The sequence below is a fragment of the Chiloscyllium plagiosum genome, chromosome 4, assembly GCF_004010195.1.
Source record: "Chiloscyllium plagiosum isolate BGI_BamShark_2017 chromosome 4, ASM401019v2, whole genome shotgun sequence".
Lineage (NCBI taxonomy): Eukaryota > Metazoa > Chordata > Chondrichthyes > Orectolobiformes > Hemiscylliidae > Chiloscyllium > Chiloscyllium plagiosum.
The window spans coordinates 126,331,465-126,351,697 of record NC_057713.1 but is presented as its reverse complement, the minus strand read 5'-3'; the positions used below and the strand labels follow the sequence as shown (position 1 = coordinate 126,351,697).

Sequence of the window (20,233 nt, the reverse complement as noted above, 5' to 3'; positions counted from 1 at the left end):
TTTCCAGGTGAGACAGAGGTTCACCTGCTTCCCTTGCAATCTAGTTTATTGCATCAGGTGCTCCCGATGTGGTCTTCTCTACATTGGGGAGACCAAACATAAACTTAGGAAATGGCTCACCGAGCATCACAGCCGAGTCCACAGGGCCCGACCAGACCTCCCAGTCACCGCCTATTTCCATTCCCTCAACCACTCCCTTTCTGAAATGACCACCTTGGCCTCCTCCATTGCCACAACAAACAAACAGCGCCTATTGGAGGATCAACACCTTATCTTTTGCTTGTGCATCCTACAGCCTGGAGGACTCAACATTGATTTCTCCAATTTCAAATAACCTCCCTCCCCATCCCCATCCCTCGACTTCCTACTCAGCCTCTCCCCTTCCTTTCCCTTCCAGTGCTCCCTGCCACCAACTAGATCCATTCCTCCCATTGACCAACCAGGTCGTATCCTTTAGGTGAAAGTGAGGACTGCAGGTGCTGGAGATTAGAGTCAAGAGTGTGGTGCTGGAAAAGCGCAGCAGGTCAGGCAGCATCTGAGGAGCAGGAGAATTGATGTTTTGGGCAATCCTGATGAATGAATTTTGCATGAAATGTTGATTTTCCTGCTCCTCAGCGGTCGTACCATCTTCACCTATCCATACTTCACCAACTTGCCCCTGCCTCCCCCTTTATCTGCAACTCCCCCTACACCCACCCTCAGTCCTGAAGAAGGGTTACACCTGAAATGTTGACTTCTCCGCCTCCTGATGCTGCCTGGCTTGCTGTGTTCTTCCAGCCTCCTGCTTGTCGACTTTGTATAAAACGTGAGCAATCTAATCAACCAGTATGTGACATGTTTGCAAAAGACCTGCCACTATCTTTCTTTTAATGCACAAATTAATTCAAGGTGCAATATGTTTTTAACTGTGGCCTGATACTGCTTACAAGCTCCACAATTTAATGCCAGTACTGCATCCAGACTGCCCTTATCACCTGGGCAGCGCTTAGGATTGTGGGAGTTGTAGTTTTCTAGGGGCGGGGCAAGATGTTGATGCGAAGGAGGGTTCTGCGATTCCTTGGACTACGTTACCCAGACTGCCCCGGGAGCACCGTCGGCGTTCGCAGGTGTTAGCGCGATGGCGGCTGCTCAGGGGGAGCCGGACGGAGGTGGGCGATGTCAAGAGATGGAGGTGCGAAGGCCGCAAGAAGGGGATGGGTCGCTGCAGGTGATCCCCAAACCCGAGAACACTCGCGAAAAAATGGTTCTGTACCATTGGTCACAGTCCTTCTCCTCACAGAAGGTGGGTTTGTCTCGGATAAGGCGGGATGAGCGGAGAGGGAGCAGTGGTTCCACAGGCTGGACTAGGCCAGGGAAAGGGCCAGGGCCAGGGCCAGGGCCAGGGCCAGGGCATCCTTCCCCAAACACCCCCCCCCCCCCCCCTTTACATTTCTGTCGAGGAGTACGACTTGTGTCTCTCTGCTTTACAGGTCGACCTGTTATTTTATAGTGTAAAAACATACTTTATCCATAAATTAGCTGTAAATAAGTGGAAAGGTCCAAATGCAATTCAGTACAGACTGGAGAAAATACGGAATTTGACATTGCTCCTTAAAGCTTCAATTCTGTTGCAGTAGAAAGTGGTTTTCTCATTGTAAAAGGAAACTATTTGCAGTCCCATTAAGACGACAAGGGGATCTTGCAATTTAGCAGGTCCTTGTTATATTTTGACAGTGGTCTTTCCTCGCTGAAGGGAGACTGATGGATGTCCTATCTCCAGCTGAGGGTGGGTTTATCCTGGGTCAAACCTATTGTTACATGAGGACTGGGCTTGTTGTTTTATATAAATTCATGCCTCAAGCTTTATTGTTAGGGAGGACTCGGCTTGTTTTATGCATAGATTCATGCCAGCGGTGAGTAAGGACGTCTTAGGCAAAAATGAGGACTGCAGATGCTGGATGTCAGAGTCTAGATTAGAGTGGTGCTAGAAAAGCACAGCAGGTCAGGCAGTATCCAAGGAGCAGGAAAATGGACGTTTCGGACAAAAGCCCTTCATCAGGAATGTTATCCCACTGTCTTATGTACTATAGAGATACAGCCTGTCCACCCTTATTGATAGTGTATAGAATCAAATCAATTTGGTATTTTGACTTTTACATTGTCTGGTGCTGCAGCATGACAAATTGGTCTCTTAATGTGTAGAAAAGGAAGGTGTTTGATTGTGTTAAACTAGTTCAGAACAGTGGTTCCTGAGCTGTCATTATTGCTTACCTCTGGCAGGATGTAAATTAGACATTTTAATGTCTGCAATGGCTGAGCATGTTACAAAATGTAAACATTATTAATATGTGTTCAACACGGTTAATGTGATAACTTTGTTTGAACATAAATGCACCACATTTGGTGTGATTGACAATAGCTTGAGTCATAAATAATTGGACATTGAAGCATAAAGGCATTTTTTTGTGCACTCCACAATTGGATGAGTTAAACTGTTTCTAGCCAATGCGAAGATTATCTATTTCCCAAAGGGCAACATTGTTGTTATTGACACTTTTTAATCCATTTTTTGCCACCTTTAGGCTCAATTATTCTAGTGACCTATCCTCCATGAACATCCATGCGTGCAGAGCAGTGTTTATTCTGTCCTACGATAAATATCTGTTCTGCCATTATTGACTTGCACTGGTCCATGTGCTACAATGCATTACATTAAAACTTCTCTTTATGGTCTTCCTGAATCCAATATTTTAAAGCATTCTCAAAGCCTTTATTTAGTTGCATAGGCATCTTTCAGTCCTGAGTCTTTCTTTTTTAATATATAAATTCCCTTCCTTTATCTCACTTGTGGTACGTCATGTATTAACTTTTCCCTCATTCCTGTATGCTTGCACCAGTCTGTTCCCATACTAATGTTTGTCTTCAAGACAGTCGTACCTTATCATGCCATCCCCCATTTGTGAAATCCTGTGTGTGATTTCTTTTAACTATACGAAGGCAAGATAAAAATAAAATATCACAGATGTTGAAAATCAGAAATTAAAAACTGGCAACACTAAACAAGTCTGGCAGTAACTGTGGAGAGAGAGACTTAAATTTTTCAAGTCAAATGCGATTCTTCAGAACTGAAGAATGCAAATTATACATTTCTTTGATAAAATGTTAAATGATGTGTTGATGTCAACAGTTAGATAGGAAAACTCTGAACTGCTTACCTCGGTTGATGAAGAAGGGCTCATGCCCGAAACGTCGATTCTCCTGTTCCTTGGATGCTGCCTGACCTGTGCTTTTCCAGCAACACATTTTCAGCTCTGATCTCCAGCATCTGCAGTCCTCACTTTCTCCTCCAGGACTCCTAATCCCGAGACACAGGGAGCATTTCTTACTTCATCTAATTGCTTTGCACTGAAGAACAATGCTGAAATCCTGAAGGAATCAACTCCTTTTGGAGTCTCAAAGCTCCTTTCCTGGAGGAGGTAACCTGGAAACACAGGCATTTTCAGAGCCTTTTGCTGGTTGCGGTTAGTGGCCTGAAGAAATCGAACCCCTGCCACTACGTTACCCCATTCCTTCTGATCCCTTGAAGCTCCTTTCTAGTCAGGAAGTTGGCTATCATAGGAAACTGCTGTGAATGACAGGTTGCCTCACTTCCTCAGGCATAAAGCCATATAATTGTATTGATAGACCCCTCTGAGAAAGTGCATTTCTTCAAATGTGTAAGGTGAGGGGGGGAAAGATATAAAAAGGAATTATGGGACAACTTTTTACACAGAGGCTGGTATATGTACGGAGTGAGCTGCCAGAAGAACTAGTGAAGGCTAGTACAATTGCAACATTTAAAAGGCATCTTGATGGGTATATGAATAGGAAAGGTTTGGAGGGATATGGGCTGGGTGCGTGGGTTGGGATATCTTGCATGGAAGAGTGGACCGAAGAGTCTGTTTCCGTGCTGTACATCTCTATAACTCTGATCCAAAGTAGTTTGGAAAAGAATGCTGGGACCTCCAACATATGTACTAGCACTAAGAGCAGATTAAGGATTGTCATTGACCAATTGGCACAGAGAACCGTTCTCCTGAAACAAACTTATCAACCCATCCCTGAACCATAATATTATGTGCCATTGCCTAATTTTTTTTTACACTCATATAATGCAAACCTGATGAACCAAAATAAGGAAATATCAGTTAAATCCACCATTTGATTACTTCACTTACCCCCCCCACCCCACACCAAGAGATGAATTGTGTACCCCATAGAATGTGCTTACCATTGTTTAGGTGCCACTGGTCTAGAAAGTGCACTTTGTGGTCTATTAAAAAAAACATTCCAAATACTGATCACATGGATTTTGCTCCTACTGGGTAGGTATTGTTTGAACAAATTGTTAATACTATGAAAAATGTGAAGACTCAAATAGGGTACAAGAGATTTGTTAGAATTGAACTGGACTAGCCTGCTTTGGAGCAGAGAGGGTTTTTGGAGAGTCAAAGTAATGGTGCATTTTGCGAGAGGAAGGAAAGTGAAATTATTGTTGCAGACTAGTGGTAGTACCATACGACTTGGACTTCAATTAGTTGGAGAGCTGGTGATCTGATTTATTAATATGGAATGAGTTACAATTTGGAATGAACAGCCTGTGCCTCCACAGATAGATCAGTCACTTGATGTTGTATGCATAGTTATCAACGATATGACTGCTTTTCTAGATTGTTTCACCTTGCTTTTTGTCAGAGAGATGTAGCCACAATGCCAACAATCCCTAGGTAACCTTAAGTCGTTTAGAATAAACTTACTATTAATCACCTTAAGCTGAATTACCTTGCAGTTGAATTATTCAAATTGAATGGTTGAGGGTCAGTAAATGAGCAAAATTAACAGCTCACTGACCATGTGTTAGACCAATCTGATGGCCATAACACTTTGTAAAAGTCATCTAAATAAAGTATTCTGCAGAAGCATAAATTCTGAGCAGAAATAGACGTGACAAAATTCAGACCTTTCATAAATAAATCAGCAAATGGTGGAATATTTTGAGATTGTGAATTGTAATTGGAATATGTATTCAGCTGGAATTAACTGTCATTAAGGAAATAACCCTATTCTGGGAATATTATTAATTACCTTAAATTTTTATATCAATGTCTGACAGTTTATTGAAACAAATTAATTAGTAACTCAGACCTAGATTAATATTCTGGAGATATCAGTTCAAATCCCACTGTAGCAGTTTGCAAATTTGTTTTTGTATTAATTTAAAAGAAATACAATGTGATACCCTTAATAGTAACCTTGAAGCTATTATTTGTTTAAATGTTTTTAAAAAAAGTCAACTGGCTCAATAATACTTTTTTATTCACTTCTGAGACTTGGGTGTCGTCTGTCCCATGTTGTTCTTGAAGGTGGTGGTGAGCTGACTCCTTGAACCACTGCAGTCCATGTAAACTAACCTACAATGCCTTTAGGAAGGGAGATCCAGGATTTCGACCTAGCAGTAGTGAAGAGATGGCAATTATATTTCCAAATCTGGATGGTGAGAGGCTTTGAGGTGAACCTGCAGGTGGTGGTGTTCCCATGTATCTGCTGCCCTTATCCGTCTAGATGGAAATGATTGTAGGTTTGGAAGATGCTGCCTGAGGATTTTTGGTGAATTTCTGCAGTGTATAGTATGTACATTGTTGCTCTTGAGTGTTCAGTGTTGGAGGGAGTGGATCTTTGTGGATGTGGTGCTAGTCAAGCAGCTGCTTTGTGATGGATGATGTCAAGTGTTTTTGGAGCCGAACCCATCCAGGCAAGTTGGGAGTATTCCATCGCACTCCTGACGTGTCTTGTAGGTGATGGACAGCCTTTAGAGAGTCAGAAGGTGACTTACTCACCACAGTATTCCTAACCCCTAATCTTTTTTTAGCCACTCTGTTTATTTGGTGAGTCCATTTGAGTTTCTGTTTGGTGATAACCCCCAGGGATATTGATAGGGGGCATTTGGTGTCAGTAATATCATTGAATGCCAAGAGACAGTGTTTAGATTGGCTCTGTCTCTGTAGAATTTGTGTGCTGTGCATGTTGCCTAGCTGATGAGATGCCAAATTCTCAACAAATCTTTTCAAAACTTGCTTTCAACAATGATTTTTAATGTTCTAGTAAGCTTGTATTAAACTGGTTCAATGCTATGTAAGGTTTAGCAAACAACCTGATTGTAATCTAGGTAATAAATTCACATCATACTCGTCTGTCCTTTAAATTCCTTGTTATTAACATATGGGGACATAAGCTAAAATTGTGTGAGCTATCCAATTGACTTGAGCAAGACCCTGAAATGGTCATGTGCTCAGAATCAAACTTGTCAATTGGCATTCTACACTTTCCCATCAAAGCCAGGAGGTGGCAGATCAGTGAAATTACAACTGGGACACAGTGGCCCTGGAAGTACTCAGCATTGACTCTGGACTTGATGACAAAAGGAAAACACTATATAAGCTGTTAGCTCAGTTGGTTAGATGGCTGGTTTGCAATATAGAGAAATGCTAACAGCATTGTTTCAATTCCTGCACCTGCCAAGGTTGCCATGAAGGGATCTCCTTCTTATCCACCAGTCCTCGCGCTATTGCCTCTGAGAGCAGCCTTAAAGTCTTGTTTGACTGTGGCGACTTAACTTTTTCCTGTCCTCACTCATCTAAAGTATCACTCCTCCTCTATGCTGAGGCCATGATGATTCTGATTCTGATCTCCAGCACCTGCAGTCCTCACTTCTCCCACTGGGATATCAAAGCAATTACAGAAACGTGGCTTAGGGATGGACAGGACTTTTCGTCATTTATTTAAAAGATTTTGGATGTGAGCATAAGAGGTATAGTTAGTAAGTTTGCAGGTGACACAAAAATTGGAGGTGTAATGGACAGCAAAGAAGGTTACCTCAGATTACAACGTGTCCTTGATCAGATGGGCCAATGGGTTGAGAAGTGGCAGATGGAGTTTAAATTAGATACATGTGGGGATTTGCATTTTGGGAAAGCAAATCTTAGTGGGACTTGTACACTTAATGGTAAGGTCCGAGGGAGTATTGCTGAATAAAGAGACCCTTGGGAGTACAGGTTCATAGCTCTTTGAAAGTGGAGTTGCAGGTAGATAGGAAAGTAAAGAAGGCATTTGGTATGCTTTCCTTTATTGGTCAAAGTACATGAGTTGGGAGATCATGTTGCAGCTGTACAGGACATTGGTTAGATCACTTTTGGAATATTGCGTGCAATTCTGATCTCCTTTCTGTTAGAAGGATGTTGTGAAACTTGAAAGGGTTCAGAAAAGATTTACAAGGATGTTGCCAGGGTTGGAGGATTTGAGCTACAGGGAGAGGCTGAATAAGCTGGGGCTGTTTTACCTGGAATGTCGAAGGCTGAGGGCTGACCTTATAGAGGTTTATAAAATCATGAGGGGCATGGATAGGATAAATAGGCAAGGTCTTTTCCCTGGGATGGGGGAGTCCAGAATTAGAGGTTTCGGGTGAGAGGGGAAAGATATAAAAGGGATTTAAAGGACAACATTTTGACACAGGGTGGTGTGTGTATGGAACGAGCTGCCAGAGGAAGTGGTGGAGGCTGGTACAATTGGAACATTTAAAAGACGTTTCGATGGGAATATGAATAAGAAGGGTTTGAAGTGCTGGCAAATGGGACTGGATTGGGTTAGGACATCTGATCGGCATGGACACATTGGACCGAAGGGTCTGTTTCCATGCTGTACATATCAATGATTCTGTGAACTTTCATTCACGACTTGCGTTTAGTATGACCTGTGCAGCATTCGGGATTGGGTTTATATTTGGCAAGTACCAATCGTGCCATAGAACTCTTGGGCAGTTACCCTCTCCAACAAGAGAGTCTGGCCGTCCCTCTTGAAATTTATTGGCATTCCCATCAGATTCTCCACAATTAAGAAACTCGGAGGTCGTGATTGACCAGACATTTCGTTGTTTCAGTCAAATAGATCTGTGGCTATAGGATAGGTCAGCGATTGAAATCCCTATAGTGAATGTATCTCTTAGCTTCCTCCAAAACCATTCTATCTTGTATAAGACATTAAATCCATAGTGTGATGGAATATTCTCCACTGGTCCAGATGAGTACAGCTCTGATAACATGACATTCTGTTTGATCAGCACCCAATCCACGTGTGTCAAAAGTGTACCGCATCTGTGTGTCATCTTCAAGGTTAACTAAATCAACTCACTGAGGCTTTTATGGTAGCATCTCCCACATTTGTGACTATCTATAAGAACAAGATGCATGGGTCGAATACCACTACCTAAATTCCGTTCTACGTCATACACCATGCTGACTTGGAAACATATCAGAGTGGAGAGTGTGGTGCTGGAAAAGCATAGCAGTTCATGCAGCATCCGAGGAGTTGGAGAATTGACATTTTTGGGCATAAGTTCTTCATCAGGAAGATGATGTCAGGGGAAGGTGCTGGGAGTGGGACGTGGATCTGACCAGGGAGTAGCAGAGGGAATGGTCTCTCAGAAATGCTGATGGGTTGGGGAGGGAAATATATCCCTCGTGGTGGGGTCTGTTTGTAGTTGGCAGAAATGGTGAAGGATGATGTGAGATTGGTGAGGTAGAAGGTGAGGACTGGGGGCGGGGGGTGCAGTTCTGTCCTGTTCTGATGGGTTGGGAAGGGTGGGGTTCAGGGAAGGTGGTGCGGGAAGTGGATGCGATACTCTGGAGGGCACTGTCGACCATGTGTCATCTTTGGAAATTGTCATCTTTTGGAGAAGGAGGTCATCTGTGGTTTTCAATGGTGGAATTAGTCACCCTGGGAATAGATGCGGCGGAGGACTTGGGAATAAGGGATGATGTTTTTACGAGAGGCAGAGCGGGAGGAGGTATAGTCCAGGTAGCTGCTGGAGTCAGTAGGTTTGTAGTAGATGTTGGTCGCTGGAGATGGAAATTGATAGGTCAGGAAGGGGAGGGAGGTGTCAGAGATGGTTCAGGTGAACTTGAGGTCGCGGTGCTTATGTCCAAAACCCCAATTTTCCTGCTCCTCGATGCTGCCTGACCTGCTATGCTTTTCCCGCAACACACTCCCGACTCTAATCTGCAGTCCTCACTTTCTCCTTGGAAACATATCAGCTCATATGTATATGAAATATGTTCCTTTCTTGCCTCTGGGTTAAAATAGTGGAACTACTTACTTAATGGAATGAAAGTATAACCACTAAACAAAATATAGCAATTAAAGAACACTCTGTACCACCTTCAGGACAAAGAGAAATGGTTAATAAATGCTGGTCTTTCTAGTAGCACTCTCTTGTGAAATACTAAATGGAAAAACCCAAGAAAGGGTGGGTGCCGTGAGTGATTTGAAACGTGTGAGATCCTCAAATTGTTTTGCTTCGGCAGTTGAAGAGCTGCAGAACATGCCTGGGATGAGATATTTGTCTGTGACTTGGTTCAGTTGAATATGCAAACAACAGTAGAGTTCTCAATGATTATAAGTTGGGAGATATGGGATGCTGCACAGGATATCAGACAAGGTAAGCTTATGGTTGATACACACAGGGATCATGTTTTTAGCGGTAAGTAGGTGACAAAGGTTTACGTTGGAGGTCTAAGAATTTTTTTGTAGATTTATTTGTAGGTTTGCTTGCTGAGCTGGAAGGTACATTTTTCAGATGTTTCGTCACCATACTAAGTAACATCTTCAGTGAGCCTCCGGACAAAGCACTGCTGATGATTCCTGCTTTCTGTTTATATGTTTGGGTTTCTTTGGGTTGGTGGTGTCATTTCCTGTTCTTTTCCTCAGGGGTGGTAGATTGCATTTTTTGTAATATAACAGAACAACTTGGAAGGAATCTTGCTGTAATCTCAATAATGGTTATGTATGTTTGGACTTCATCTGAGTTGTTTGCCAGGTGTGTCATAGTATTCAGAATAGGAATGTAAGTAGCAGCAGTAAGATGGCTTTGCTTTTATCAACGTCACTCTCAAATGGTTTTTGTGCTTTTTTTCTGAAAACATTGTTACTCCATTGTATAATTTTAGACAGAAAATTAATATATAAGATTTCTTTTTGCAATGACAATTAGTCAATAAAAGTAGAAGTCAAGCACATGTATATGATAATGAAAACAAGGCAAGTGCTTTTGATAACATCACACTGTGAAAGGATTAAAAAATGACATGGTGTTGATGATATCTCTGCTGCATTTCAGGTTCGTTTGGTTATTGCGGAAAAGGGTCTAAAATGTGAAGAGTATGATGTTAACCTACCATTAAGTGAGCACAATGAACCTTGGTTTATGCGTTTGAACCCAGCAGGAGAGGTGCCTGTACTAATTCATGGCGATAACATTATCTGTGAATCCACTCAGATCATCGACTACTTGGAGAAAACCTTTGAAGCTGGTAATATCATGATTCAGTGAAGCCTTATTTGTGTGTTATAATATCACAATATTATATGTGGTATATTCTAGTGAAACAATATTGTGTTTCTGAATGTCTGTGTTTTGGTGTAGATGTGATTTTTGAAGCCTGATATAAATAAAAAGGTAAGATTTAGTGAATTCACATAGCCAAGTACGTTCTCCTCTGCTCTTAGCTGATTTTTGTTTTCCCTTTCTCTGGTTTTCTCTTCTAAATTGTTAATGTGGTTTGGCTCCAACAGTGAGTACTGACAGGTTGTCTAATTATGGAGATATTAGGATCAAGACTTACCTAATGTCTGTCTGAGCTTTGTGCATGCAGATAATGAACTTAACTTTGGTGTGAATTGGTTAATATTGAGTGAGAATTGTGCCTGTCTCTCAATTTGACCTATCTGAGTGGCAAGACCAGTCTAGATGGCTGGAATTTAATCTAGATCAGTGAGTGACCAGGGGACAGAACAAAGGAAGCTCTTGTCCAGTTAGCCAAACATTTGTCATAAGGAACGTGCTAAAATCCATTAATAGGGAGGTTATAGCAGGAGACTTAGCAAATTAAGGTATGACCATGCAGAAACGACATGGGCTTGCAAATCTTCTGATTTGAAAGATAGACAATAGGTGCAGGAGTAGGCCATTCAGCCCTTCGAGCTTGCACCGTCATTCAATATGATCATGGCTGATCATTCCTAATCTGTATCCTCTTCCTGCCTTATCTCCATAACTCTCGATTCCACTATCTTTGAGAGCTCTATCCAACTCTTTCTTAAATGAATCCAGAGACTGGGCCTCCACTGCCCTCTGGGGCAGAGCATTCCACACAGCCACCACTCTCTGGGTGAAGAAGTTTCTCCTCATCTCAGTCCTAAATGGTCTACTCTATTTTTAAGTTGTGTCCTCTGGTTCGGCACTCACTCATCAGCGGAAACATGTTTCTGGCTGCCAGAGTGTCCAATCCTTTCATAATCTTGTATGTCTCAATCAGATCCCCTCTCAGTCTTCTAAACTCAAAGGTATACAAGCCCACTCGCTCCAGTCTTTCAGTGTAAGGTAATCCCACCATTCCAGAAATTGACCTCGTGAACCTACGCTGCACTCCCTCAATAGCCAGAATGTCTCTCCTCAAATTTGGAGACCAGAACTGCACACAGTACTCCAGGTGTGGTCTCACCAGGGCCCTGTACAGCTGCAGAAGGACCTCTTTGCTTCTATACTCAATCCCTCTTGTTATGAAGGCCAGCATGCTATTAGCCTTCTTCACTACCTGCTGTACCTGCATGCTTGCCTTCATTGACTGCTGTACAAGAACACCCAGATCTCTTTGTACTGCCCTGATATAATTGACTTGGAACCAGTTCAGAGAAGGCTCATTTGCAGGATGAAGAATTTTTAGAATCATTGCATCCAACATCTAGAAAAGGCCCTTTAGCCCACTGAATCTGCCCTGTTTTTTTAAAACTACTCTAATGCTACAAAGGCCCAATTTTCAGCATTTGGCCCACAGCCTTGAATGTTTTGACATTTCAAATGCTCATTGGTTGAGTTTTTCTGCTTGAAGTGACCTCCCAGGCAGTGCATTCTGAGTTCCCTTCACCCTCTGGGTGAGAGAGATTTCCTCAAAATCCTTATAAGCCCTGGTCCTTAAAATTATGTCTCCTTCAACTAAAGGATCAACTGTTTCCTATCAACCCTCTCCATGCCCCTCAATTTTACATACCTCCATCAATTCCCCCTTACCTTTCTCTGCTTGAATGAAAAGAAACTGAGCTTATTCAGTTTCTTCACAGCAAAACAGTTCCATCCCAGGCAACTTCCTGGTGAATATCACTGCCTCCAATCCAATCACATCCTTCCCATAGTGCCTTGATTAGAACTGCATGCAGTACTTCAGCTGTGGTTTAATCAAAGTCCTGTACAGCTCCAACATAACCACCCTGTTCTTATAGTTTATGCCACAGCTGATAAAGGCGTGTCTTGCATGCCTCCTTAACTACACTACTGAGCAGTCCTGCCACCTTCAGGGATCTGTGGACAAGCAACCGAAGCTGATTCTGTTCCTTCCGAGCTTCCAAGCTACTCCCTTGACTTGTTTGCACTTTCAAAGTACATGACCTCACGCTTATCAGGGTTAGATTCCATCTGCCGCTGACCTGCTTATCTGACCAGACTGTCCATATCCTTTTATAACCTAAGTCTACCTTCCTCATGATTAATCACCTGGCCAATCTTGGTGTCAACCGCAAACTTACCACTTATCACTTATATATTTTCTCTCGCAAACAATAAGAGGCCCAACACTTATCCCTGTAGTATGACACTGGTCTCTGTCACGCCTTCTATCACCACTGTCTCCTATCACAAGCCAAGTTTGGATCCAATTTGCCAAGTTACCCTGGATCCTGTGTGTTTTTACCTTCTTTGTCAGTCTCCCGATTGGACCTTGGCATAGCTTTGCCGAAGTCCATATAAGCTACATTAACTGCACTACCCTCATCTGCACACCTGGTCACCACCTTGCAAAATTCAAACAAAGAAATTAGGCTTGACCTCCCTGTGAGAAAGTCATGCTGATTATGTGACGATTAATTCTCTGCTTCAGAATTTTTTCCAGTAGTTTCCCTACCACTGATTTGAGACCTCACTGGGCTGTAATTCTGATGTTTATCTCTTGAAACATGAAACTGAATTAGTTGTCCTCCAGAACGAGGAATTAAGAATTTGGAAAGAGCCCTAGTAATTTCCCCCATCGTCTCCCACAGCAGCCTGCACTGAACTCACCTGGGCATGGAGATTTTTCGACTTTAACCCTCACCAAAACCTCCAATACCTCCTCTCTCTTCTATAACAAATTGTTTAAGAATCTCGTAACCCCGTTCCTGAATTCTGTACCTACATTCTCCTCCTCCAAAGACAGAAGTGAAGTTCTAGTTTAACATCCTGCCAATGTCCTCTGGCTCCATGCACAGATTGCCTACTTGATCCCTATTCTTTTCCCCGATATACTTATAGAAGATCTTGGGATTCTTCCTAAACATACCCCTTTGTTTTCTCATATTCCTGTTAGGGTGAAAGGAAAGGCTGGTATAGGTATAAGGAATGTTGGATGACCAAAGAAATTGAGGGTTTGGTTAAGAAAAAGAAGGAAGCAAATGTCAGGTATAGACAGGATTAGATTAGATTAGATTACTACAGTGTGGAAACAGGCCCTTCGGCCCAACCAGTCCACACCAATCCTCCGAAGAGTAATCCACCCAGACTACTGCACCTAACACTATGGGCAATTTAGCATGGCCAATTCTCCTAACTGCACATCTTTGGATTGTGGGAGGAAACCGGAGCACCCAAAGGAAACCCATGAAGACACGGGGAGCATGTGCAAACTCCACATAGACAGTTGCCCGAGGCTGGAATTGAACCTGGGACCCTGACGCTGTGAGGCAGCAGTGCTAACCACTGAGCCACCGTGCCGTCTCCACAGATCGAGTGAATCCTTAGAGTATAAAGGCATTAGGAATATACTGAAGAGAGAAATCAGGAGGGCAAAAAAGGGTTATGAGATTTCTTTGGCACATAGAGTTAAGGAGAATCCAAAGGGTTTTTATGAATACATGAAGGAGAAAAGGGTAACTAGGGAGAGAATAGGGCCCATCAAAGATCAGCAAGACAGCCTTTGTGTGGAGCCGCAGGAAATGGGGCAGATACTAAACGAGTATTTACTGTGGAAAAGGACATGGAAGATACAGAATGTAGGGAAATAGATGGTGACGTCTTGAAAAATGTCCATATTACACAGCAAGAAGTGCTGGATGTCTTGAAACACATAAAGGTGGATAAATCCCCAGGATCTGATCCAGTGTGCCCTAGAACTCTGTGGGAAGCTAGGGAAGTGATTGCTGGGCCTCTTGCTGAGATATTTGTGTCATTGATAGTCACAGGTGAGGTGGAGGAAGACTGGAGGTTGGCTAATGTAGTGTCACTGTTTAAGAAGGTTGGTAAGGACAGACCAGGGAACTATAGACCGGTGAGCCTGATGACGGTGGTGGACAGGTTGTTGGGGGGAATCCTGAGGGGCAGGATGTACATGTGTTTGGAAAGGGATGGACTGATTAGGGATAGTCAACATAGCTTTGTGTGTGGGAAATCATGTCTCACAAACTTGATTGAGTTTTTTTGGAAGAAGTAACAGAGGATTGATGAAGGCAGTGTGGTAGACGTGATCTATATCGATTTCAGTAAGGCGTTCGACAAGGTTCCCCATGGGAGGCTGGTTAGCAAGGTTAGATCTCATGGAATACAAGGAGAACTAGCCATTTGGATGCAGAATTGGCTCAAAGGTAGAATATAGAGGGTGGTGGTGGAGGGTTATTTTTCAGACTGGAGGCCTGTGACCAGTGGAGTGCCACAAGGATCGGTGCTGGGTCCACTACCTTTCATCACTTATATAAATGATTTGGATGTGAGCATAAGAGGTGTAGTTACTAAGTTTGCAGATGACACCAAAATTGGAGGTGTAATGGACAGCAAAGAAGGTTACCTCAGATTACAATGGGATCTTGATCAGATGGGCCAATGGGCTGAGAAGTGGCAGACGGAGTTTAAATCAGATAAATGTGAGGTGCTGCATTTTAGGAAAGCAAATCTTAGCAGGACTTACATGCTTAATGATAAGATCCTCGGGAGTGTTGCTGAGCAAAGAGACCTTGGAGTGCAGGTTCATAGCTCCTTGAAAGTGGAGTCGCAGGTAGATAGGATAGTGAAGAAGGCATTTGGCATGTTTTCCTTCATTGGTCAGAATATTGAGTACTGGAGTTGGGAGGTCATGTTGTGGCTGTACAGGACATTGATTAGGCCACTGTTGGAATATTGTGTGCAATTCTGGTCTCCTTCCTATCGGGGGGATGTTGTGAAACTTGAAAGGGTTCAGAAAAGATTTACAAGGATGTTGCCAGGGTTGGAGGATTTGAGCTATAGGGAGAGGTTGAATAGGCTAGAGCTGTTTTCTTTCAAATTCCCAGCGTCGGAGGCTATGGGGTGATCTTATAGATGTTTGTAAAGTCATGAGGGGCATGGATAGGGTAAATAGACAAAGTCTTTTCCCTGGGGTGGGGGGAGTCCAGAACTAGAGGGTATAGGTTTAGCGTGAAAGGGGAAAGATATAAAAAAGACCTAAGGGGTAACTTTTTCACGCAGAGGGTGGTATGTATATGGAATGAGCTGCCAGAGGAAGTGGTGGAGGCTAGTACAAGTGCAACATTTAAAAGGCATCTGGATGGGTATATGAATAGGAAGGGTTTGGAGGGCCGGGTGCTGGCAGGTGGGACTAGATTGGTTTGGGATATCTAGTCAGCATAGCCAGGTTGGACCGAAGGGCCTGTTTCCGTGCTGTACATCTCAATGACTCTCTTTGCACTTGTATTTGCTTTTGTAAGTGCCCCCTGCACTTACTGTACTCCACTCGGGTGTCCATTGACTTCTGTCTCAGTTAAAACCTTTTCCTCCTTTTCCCTGTCCTGACTATTCCTAGTCATCTAGGTTTCTCTGGGCTTATTGCTCCTACATTTCACCCTGCAGGGAACATGTTGGGCTTGTTCTCTTGCCAATTCCATTTTAAGCATCCCCGGCTGTTCTGTAGATCTACCTGGAAGAAGCTGTTGCCAGTATACTTTGGCCAGAATCTGCCTGATTTTAATAAAATTTTCCCCCCACCTCCCTGTCCAAAACCTCTTATTTTTTGCTGACTATCTTTTTCCTTATCCATAACAGACTTTAAAATGTATGGAGTTGTGATTGTTATTACTAAGATGCTCTCCCACTGCCACCTTGAACACCTGCTGGCTTTGTTTCCCCAAAACTGGGTCCAGCACTGCACCGTTCCTTGTTGGACCCTCTACATGTGATATAAAAAGCTGTCCCTAATATATATTTCAGGAAATCTGCTTCCTTTTAGTCCTTTACGCTACAACAATCCAGGTTAATGTTGAAATCCCCAAATATAATTACTTATTGTTTTTACACACCTCAGTAAGTTGTCTACATATATGCCCCTCTGACTGTTTGGAGGTATGTAAAACATTCACAGCAATGTGACTTCCCCTTTTACATTCTTAAACTCTACACCCCAAACAAAACCTCATTTGAAGTCCCTTCCAAGATATCATTCCTCCATACTGTTGTTAGTGTGGAATTCTCCCTCAGAATGTAGTGGAGATGGTGTCTTTCAATCTATTTGAGACCGAGTTAGATTTTTGATCAACAGTGGAGTTAGGGCTATGGGTGTAGGCAGGAAACTGGAGCTAAGATCACAGCCACTGCAGACATGATCTTATTGAATGATGGAGCAGGCTGGAAAGGCCTAATGTCTAGATTAGAGTGGTGCTGGAAAAACACGGCAGGTCAGGCAGCATCTGAGGAGCAGGAAAATCGTCGTTTTGGGCAAAACCCTTCATGTATTTCCATACATTCTATATCTTCCACATCCTTTTCCACTGTAAATACTGATGCAAAATACTCGTTTAGTATCTGCCCCATTTCTTGCGGCTCCACACAAAGGCCATCTTGCTAATCTAGACTCTGGTTTCCAGCATCTGCAGTACTCACTTTTGCATGGAAAGGCCGAATGGCCTACTCCTCATCCTGTGTTCTATGTATCCATATGTTCTGGGAGAGGATTCCCCTTCTGAACCACATGGAATGACAGTGATTCTGGCAATCTGCCACAATCCTTGTGCTGGACTGATTAGCACAATAGTTGTGACTGATTCAAGCACTTAATGACATGACCAGCTGGAATCCTGTAAATTGGATTTTTAAATGTTGATTGAAGTCTGAGATTTTCAGTCTGGAAAACAAATGTAGCTGGTAAATACAGTTACAAGCTTAAATGGTAAAATCTGTTTTTTATAAATAGGTAAGAGAGCCTGAAATGTAAATGTTGCTGAGCTCCATGTGAATCAGTTGTCTCTTGATGGCTTATCTTAAAGTTTGATAGTATGTGGAGTACAGCATCCCCTGCTGTTTTAACTTATGACTTTCTAAATTTAAGAGTTCAATTTAACAGTTTTGTGGAATGTTTATATTCCTGTTAACACAACCATAAATATAACTAAATGATCAAATTCAGAATTGCATCTTTATCCAAGTTACATCTTTATAAGTAGTTTCATATCCCAAAACTAAAAATAATGGTTTTTGGAATTGCCAATTGTGGTACTGTTGTAGAAGATGTTATGAACTTGTAGGGAGATATTTTGGGATCTGTGAAACAGTATGTGTACCTTGCATGATTACAGAAAATGGACAAAACCAAATTTAACACTTTTATTTTATTGTACAAAAATAATTACCTATGAGTGGAAGTTCTACCTTTTTTATTCATTTATTTCTCCAGTGTGTTGAGACTGTAAAAGTAATGCATTTAGTGTCAACTAACTTAGAATAGGCTAGGAATTGTTCTGGAACTTTGAGACCGTAATCAATCAAGATCATATAGTCAGTGCATTTAAACACTAGGTTCTGTACTATAATATAGTTTTTAACCATCAAATTGTCAAGAAAATCTATCTATTCAGTTGCGTTTAAATAGGAAGTCATTATATTCATGTGAAATATATAAATTGGATGATATTTTTAACAATTCTTAGTTGCCTCAATTGGATAGTTTAGCTGAGTCTTCATTGTGAGTAGGCATCTGCGCTGCTGTGGGGGGGAAAACTTGTAGGTTCATGTGATATTGTTTAAAATTGAACATAAATGGGAACTGTGTCTGAGCAAATGTGCTTTACCTTGTAGAACTTTGTATTTTGTTTCACATTTGACAAAGTTTATTTTCCCCATTATTTTCATATTAAGTTCAACATTTATAAATCACATTGATTTCTTGAGCAAATTTACACATTTGTCTTTTTCTTTACAGTTATTCATTTGTTACGTCAAGTCATAGTGATTTTGAACTAATGTACAATATGTAGACCTAGCAGACTCCACAGCTGGAATGTTTCAGTTTCTGAGGTAACATGTTCTGTGATACATTTGTAGCATTCTGTTTCAATGTCCAACAAATTACTTATGGAAATTAGAACATATTTGGTATTGAATGCAGTCCCTAAGCATTTTTAAAAGAAATCTTGAATTAAAATCAGACTGGGATATTACATGTTTAAAATAAATGGCTTACTGCCTGTGTTAAGTAGTAACAAGGGAATTTCATGTTGGTTTATTTATTATTAGCATGGTGTGTGAACAATTTTAGTACTGGAATTTGGAAAATCCAAGAAATGTGAAAGGCTTATTCTTGTAACACTATATTTACATGTATACAATCTTATCAATGTTCCCTTTGGAAATGAAGTGCCAATTAAAAAAAAATAAATTGCGCAGAAAGTAGACCATTTACTTTTCTGAGCAAGTTGACTTTTTTTGATAAAAATATCCTTTATGTATTGTACTTTTAGAAAACATCCCCAAATTAATGCCAGAAGAAGGAAGCCTGTATTATCCACGAGTTCAGCATTATCGAGAGCTGCTAGACTCTCTCCCAATAGATGCTTATACCCATGGTTGTATTCTTCACCCAGAGTTAACTTTGGATTCCATGATTCCTGCATATGCAACCACAAGAATTCGCAGTAAGTAGTTATCAAACAGAATTGTTAGAGTTGGAATGTGTTTCTCCCTGTTTGTTGTGATTCCAATTCACTGAAAATACAGCTAACCTAACAGTTGAAGTATTTGTAATTATATTTTATGGAGCTACCATTTTCTTGCGGTTCTTTAATTTGGGTGTAAGTTTTCCTCGCTGAGCTGGAAGTTTCATTTCCAGACATTTCGTCACCCTACTAGGTAACATCTTCAGTGGGCCTCTGGGCGAAGCACTGCTGATAATTCCTGATTACTACTTATATGTTTGAGTTTCTTTTGGGTTGGTGATGTCATTTCCTGTTCTTTTTCTCAGGGGTGATAGATGAGGTCTAACTTGATGTATAGAGTTCCGGTTGGAATGCCATGCATCTAGGAATTCTCATGCGTGTCTCTGTTTGGCTTGTCCTATGATGGATGTGTTGTCCCAGTTGAAGTGGTGTCCTTCCTCATCCGTATGTAAGGATACTAGTGAGAGAGGGCCATGTTTTATGGCTAGTTGATGTTCATATATCCTGGTGGCTAGTTTTCTGCCTGTTTATTACAGTTCTTGCACGGTATTTTGTAAATAATGTTAGTTTTGCTTGTTGTCTATATAGGTTCTTTCAATTTCATTAGCTGCTGTTTTAGTGTGTTGGTGGGTTTGTGGGCTACCATGATGCCAAGGGGTCTGAGTAGTCTGGCAGTCATTTCTGAGATGTCTTTGAAGTAGGGAGAGTGGCTAGGGTTTCTGCACGTGTTTTGTCTGCTTGTTTGGGTTTGTTGCTGAGAAATCGACAGACTCTGTTCATTGGGTACCCATTCTTTTTGAATACACAGTATAGATGATTTTCCTCTGCTCTGCGTAGTTGCTCTGTGCTGCAGTGTGTCTTGGCTCATTGAAATAATGTTCTGACATTACAACAGGAAATGGCATCACCAACCCAAAGAAACCAAACGTATAAATAGAAGTTAAAAATCACACAACACCAGGTTATAGTCCAACAGGTTTAATTGGAAGCACAGTAGCTTTTGGAGTGACGCTCCTTCATCAGGTGGTAGTGGAAGGCTCAATCCTAACACACAGAATTTATAGCAAAAATTTACAATGTGATGTAACTGAAATTATATGTTGAAAAATTGATTGTCTGTTAAACCTTTCATCTGTTAGAATACAGTGATAGTTTCACTTTCATGTGTAAATCACAAAACCTTTTTTAT

General features: G+C 41.7%; 1 protein-coding gene across 3 annotated transcripts in view; it reads left to right on the top strand.

Moving 5' to 3' along the window:
• The first annotated feature begins 1,039 nt into the window (after positions 1 to 1,039).
• The window catches only part of gdap1 (ganglioside induced differentiation associated protein 1), a 27,295-nt gene continuing 8,101 nt past the window's right edge, over positions 1,040 to 20,233 (top strand). Inside the window, exons 1-3 of one of the 3 annotated variants that reach the window (XM_043689153.1) lie at positions 1,040 to 1,282; positions 10,187 to 10,379; positions 18,850 to 19,023. In XM_043689153.1, coding sequence (XP_043545088.1) covers positions 1,118 to 1,282; positions 10,187 to 10,379; positions 18,850 to 19,023 — 532 coding nt within the window. In that variant the 5' untranslated portion in view covers positions 1,040 to 1,117. The remainder of the gene's footprint in view (positions 1,283 to 10,186; positions 10,380 to 18,849; positions 19,024 to 20,233) is intronic. The other 2 variants (XM_043689154.1, XM_043689156.1) reach the window with 2 other exon arrangements.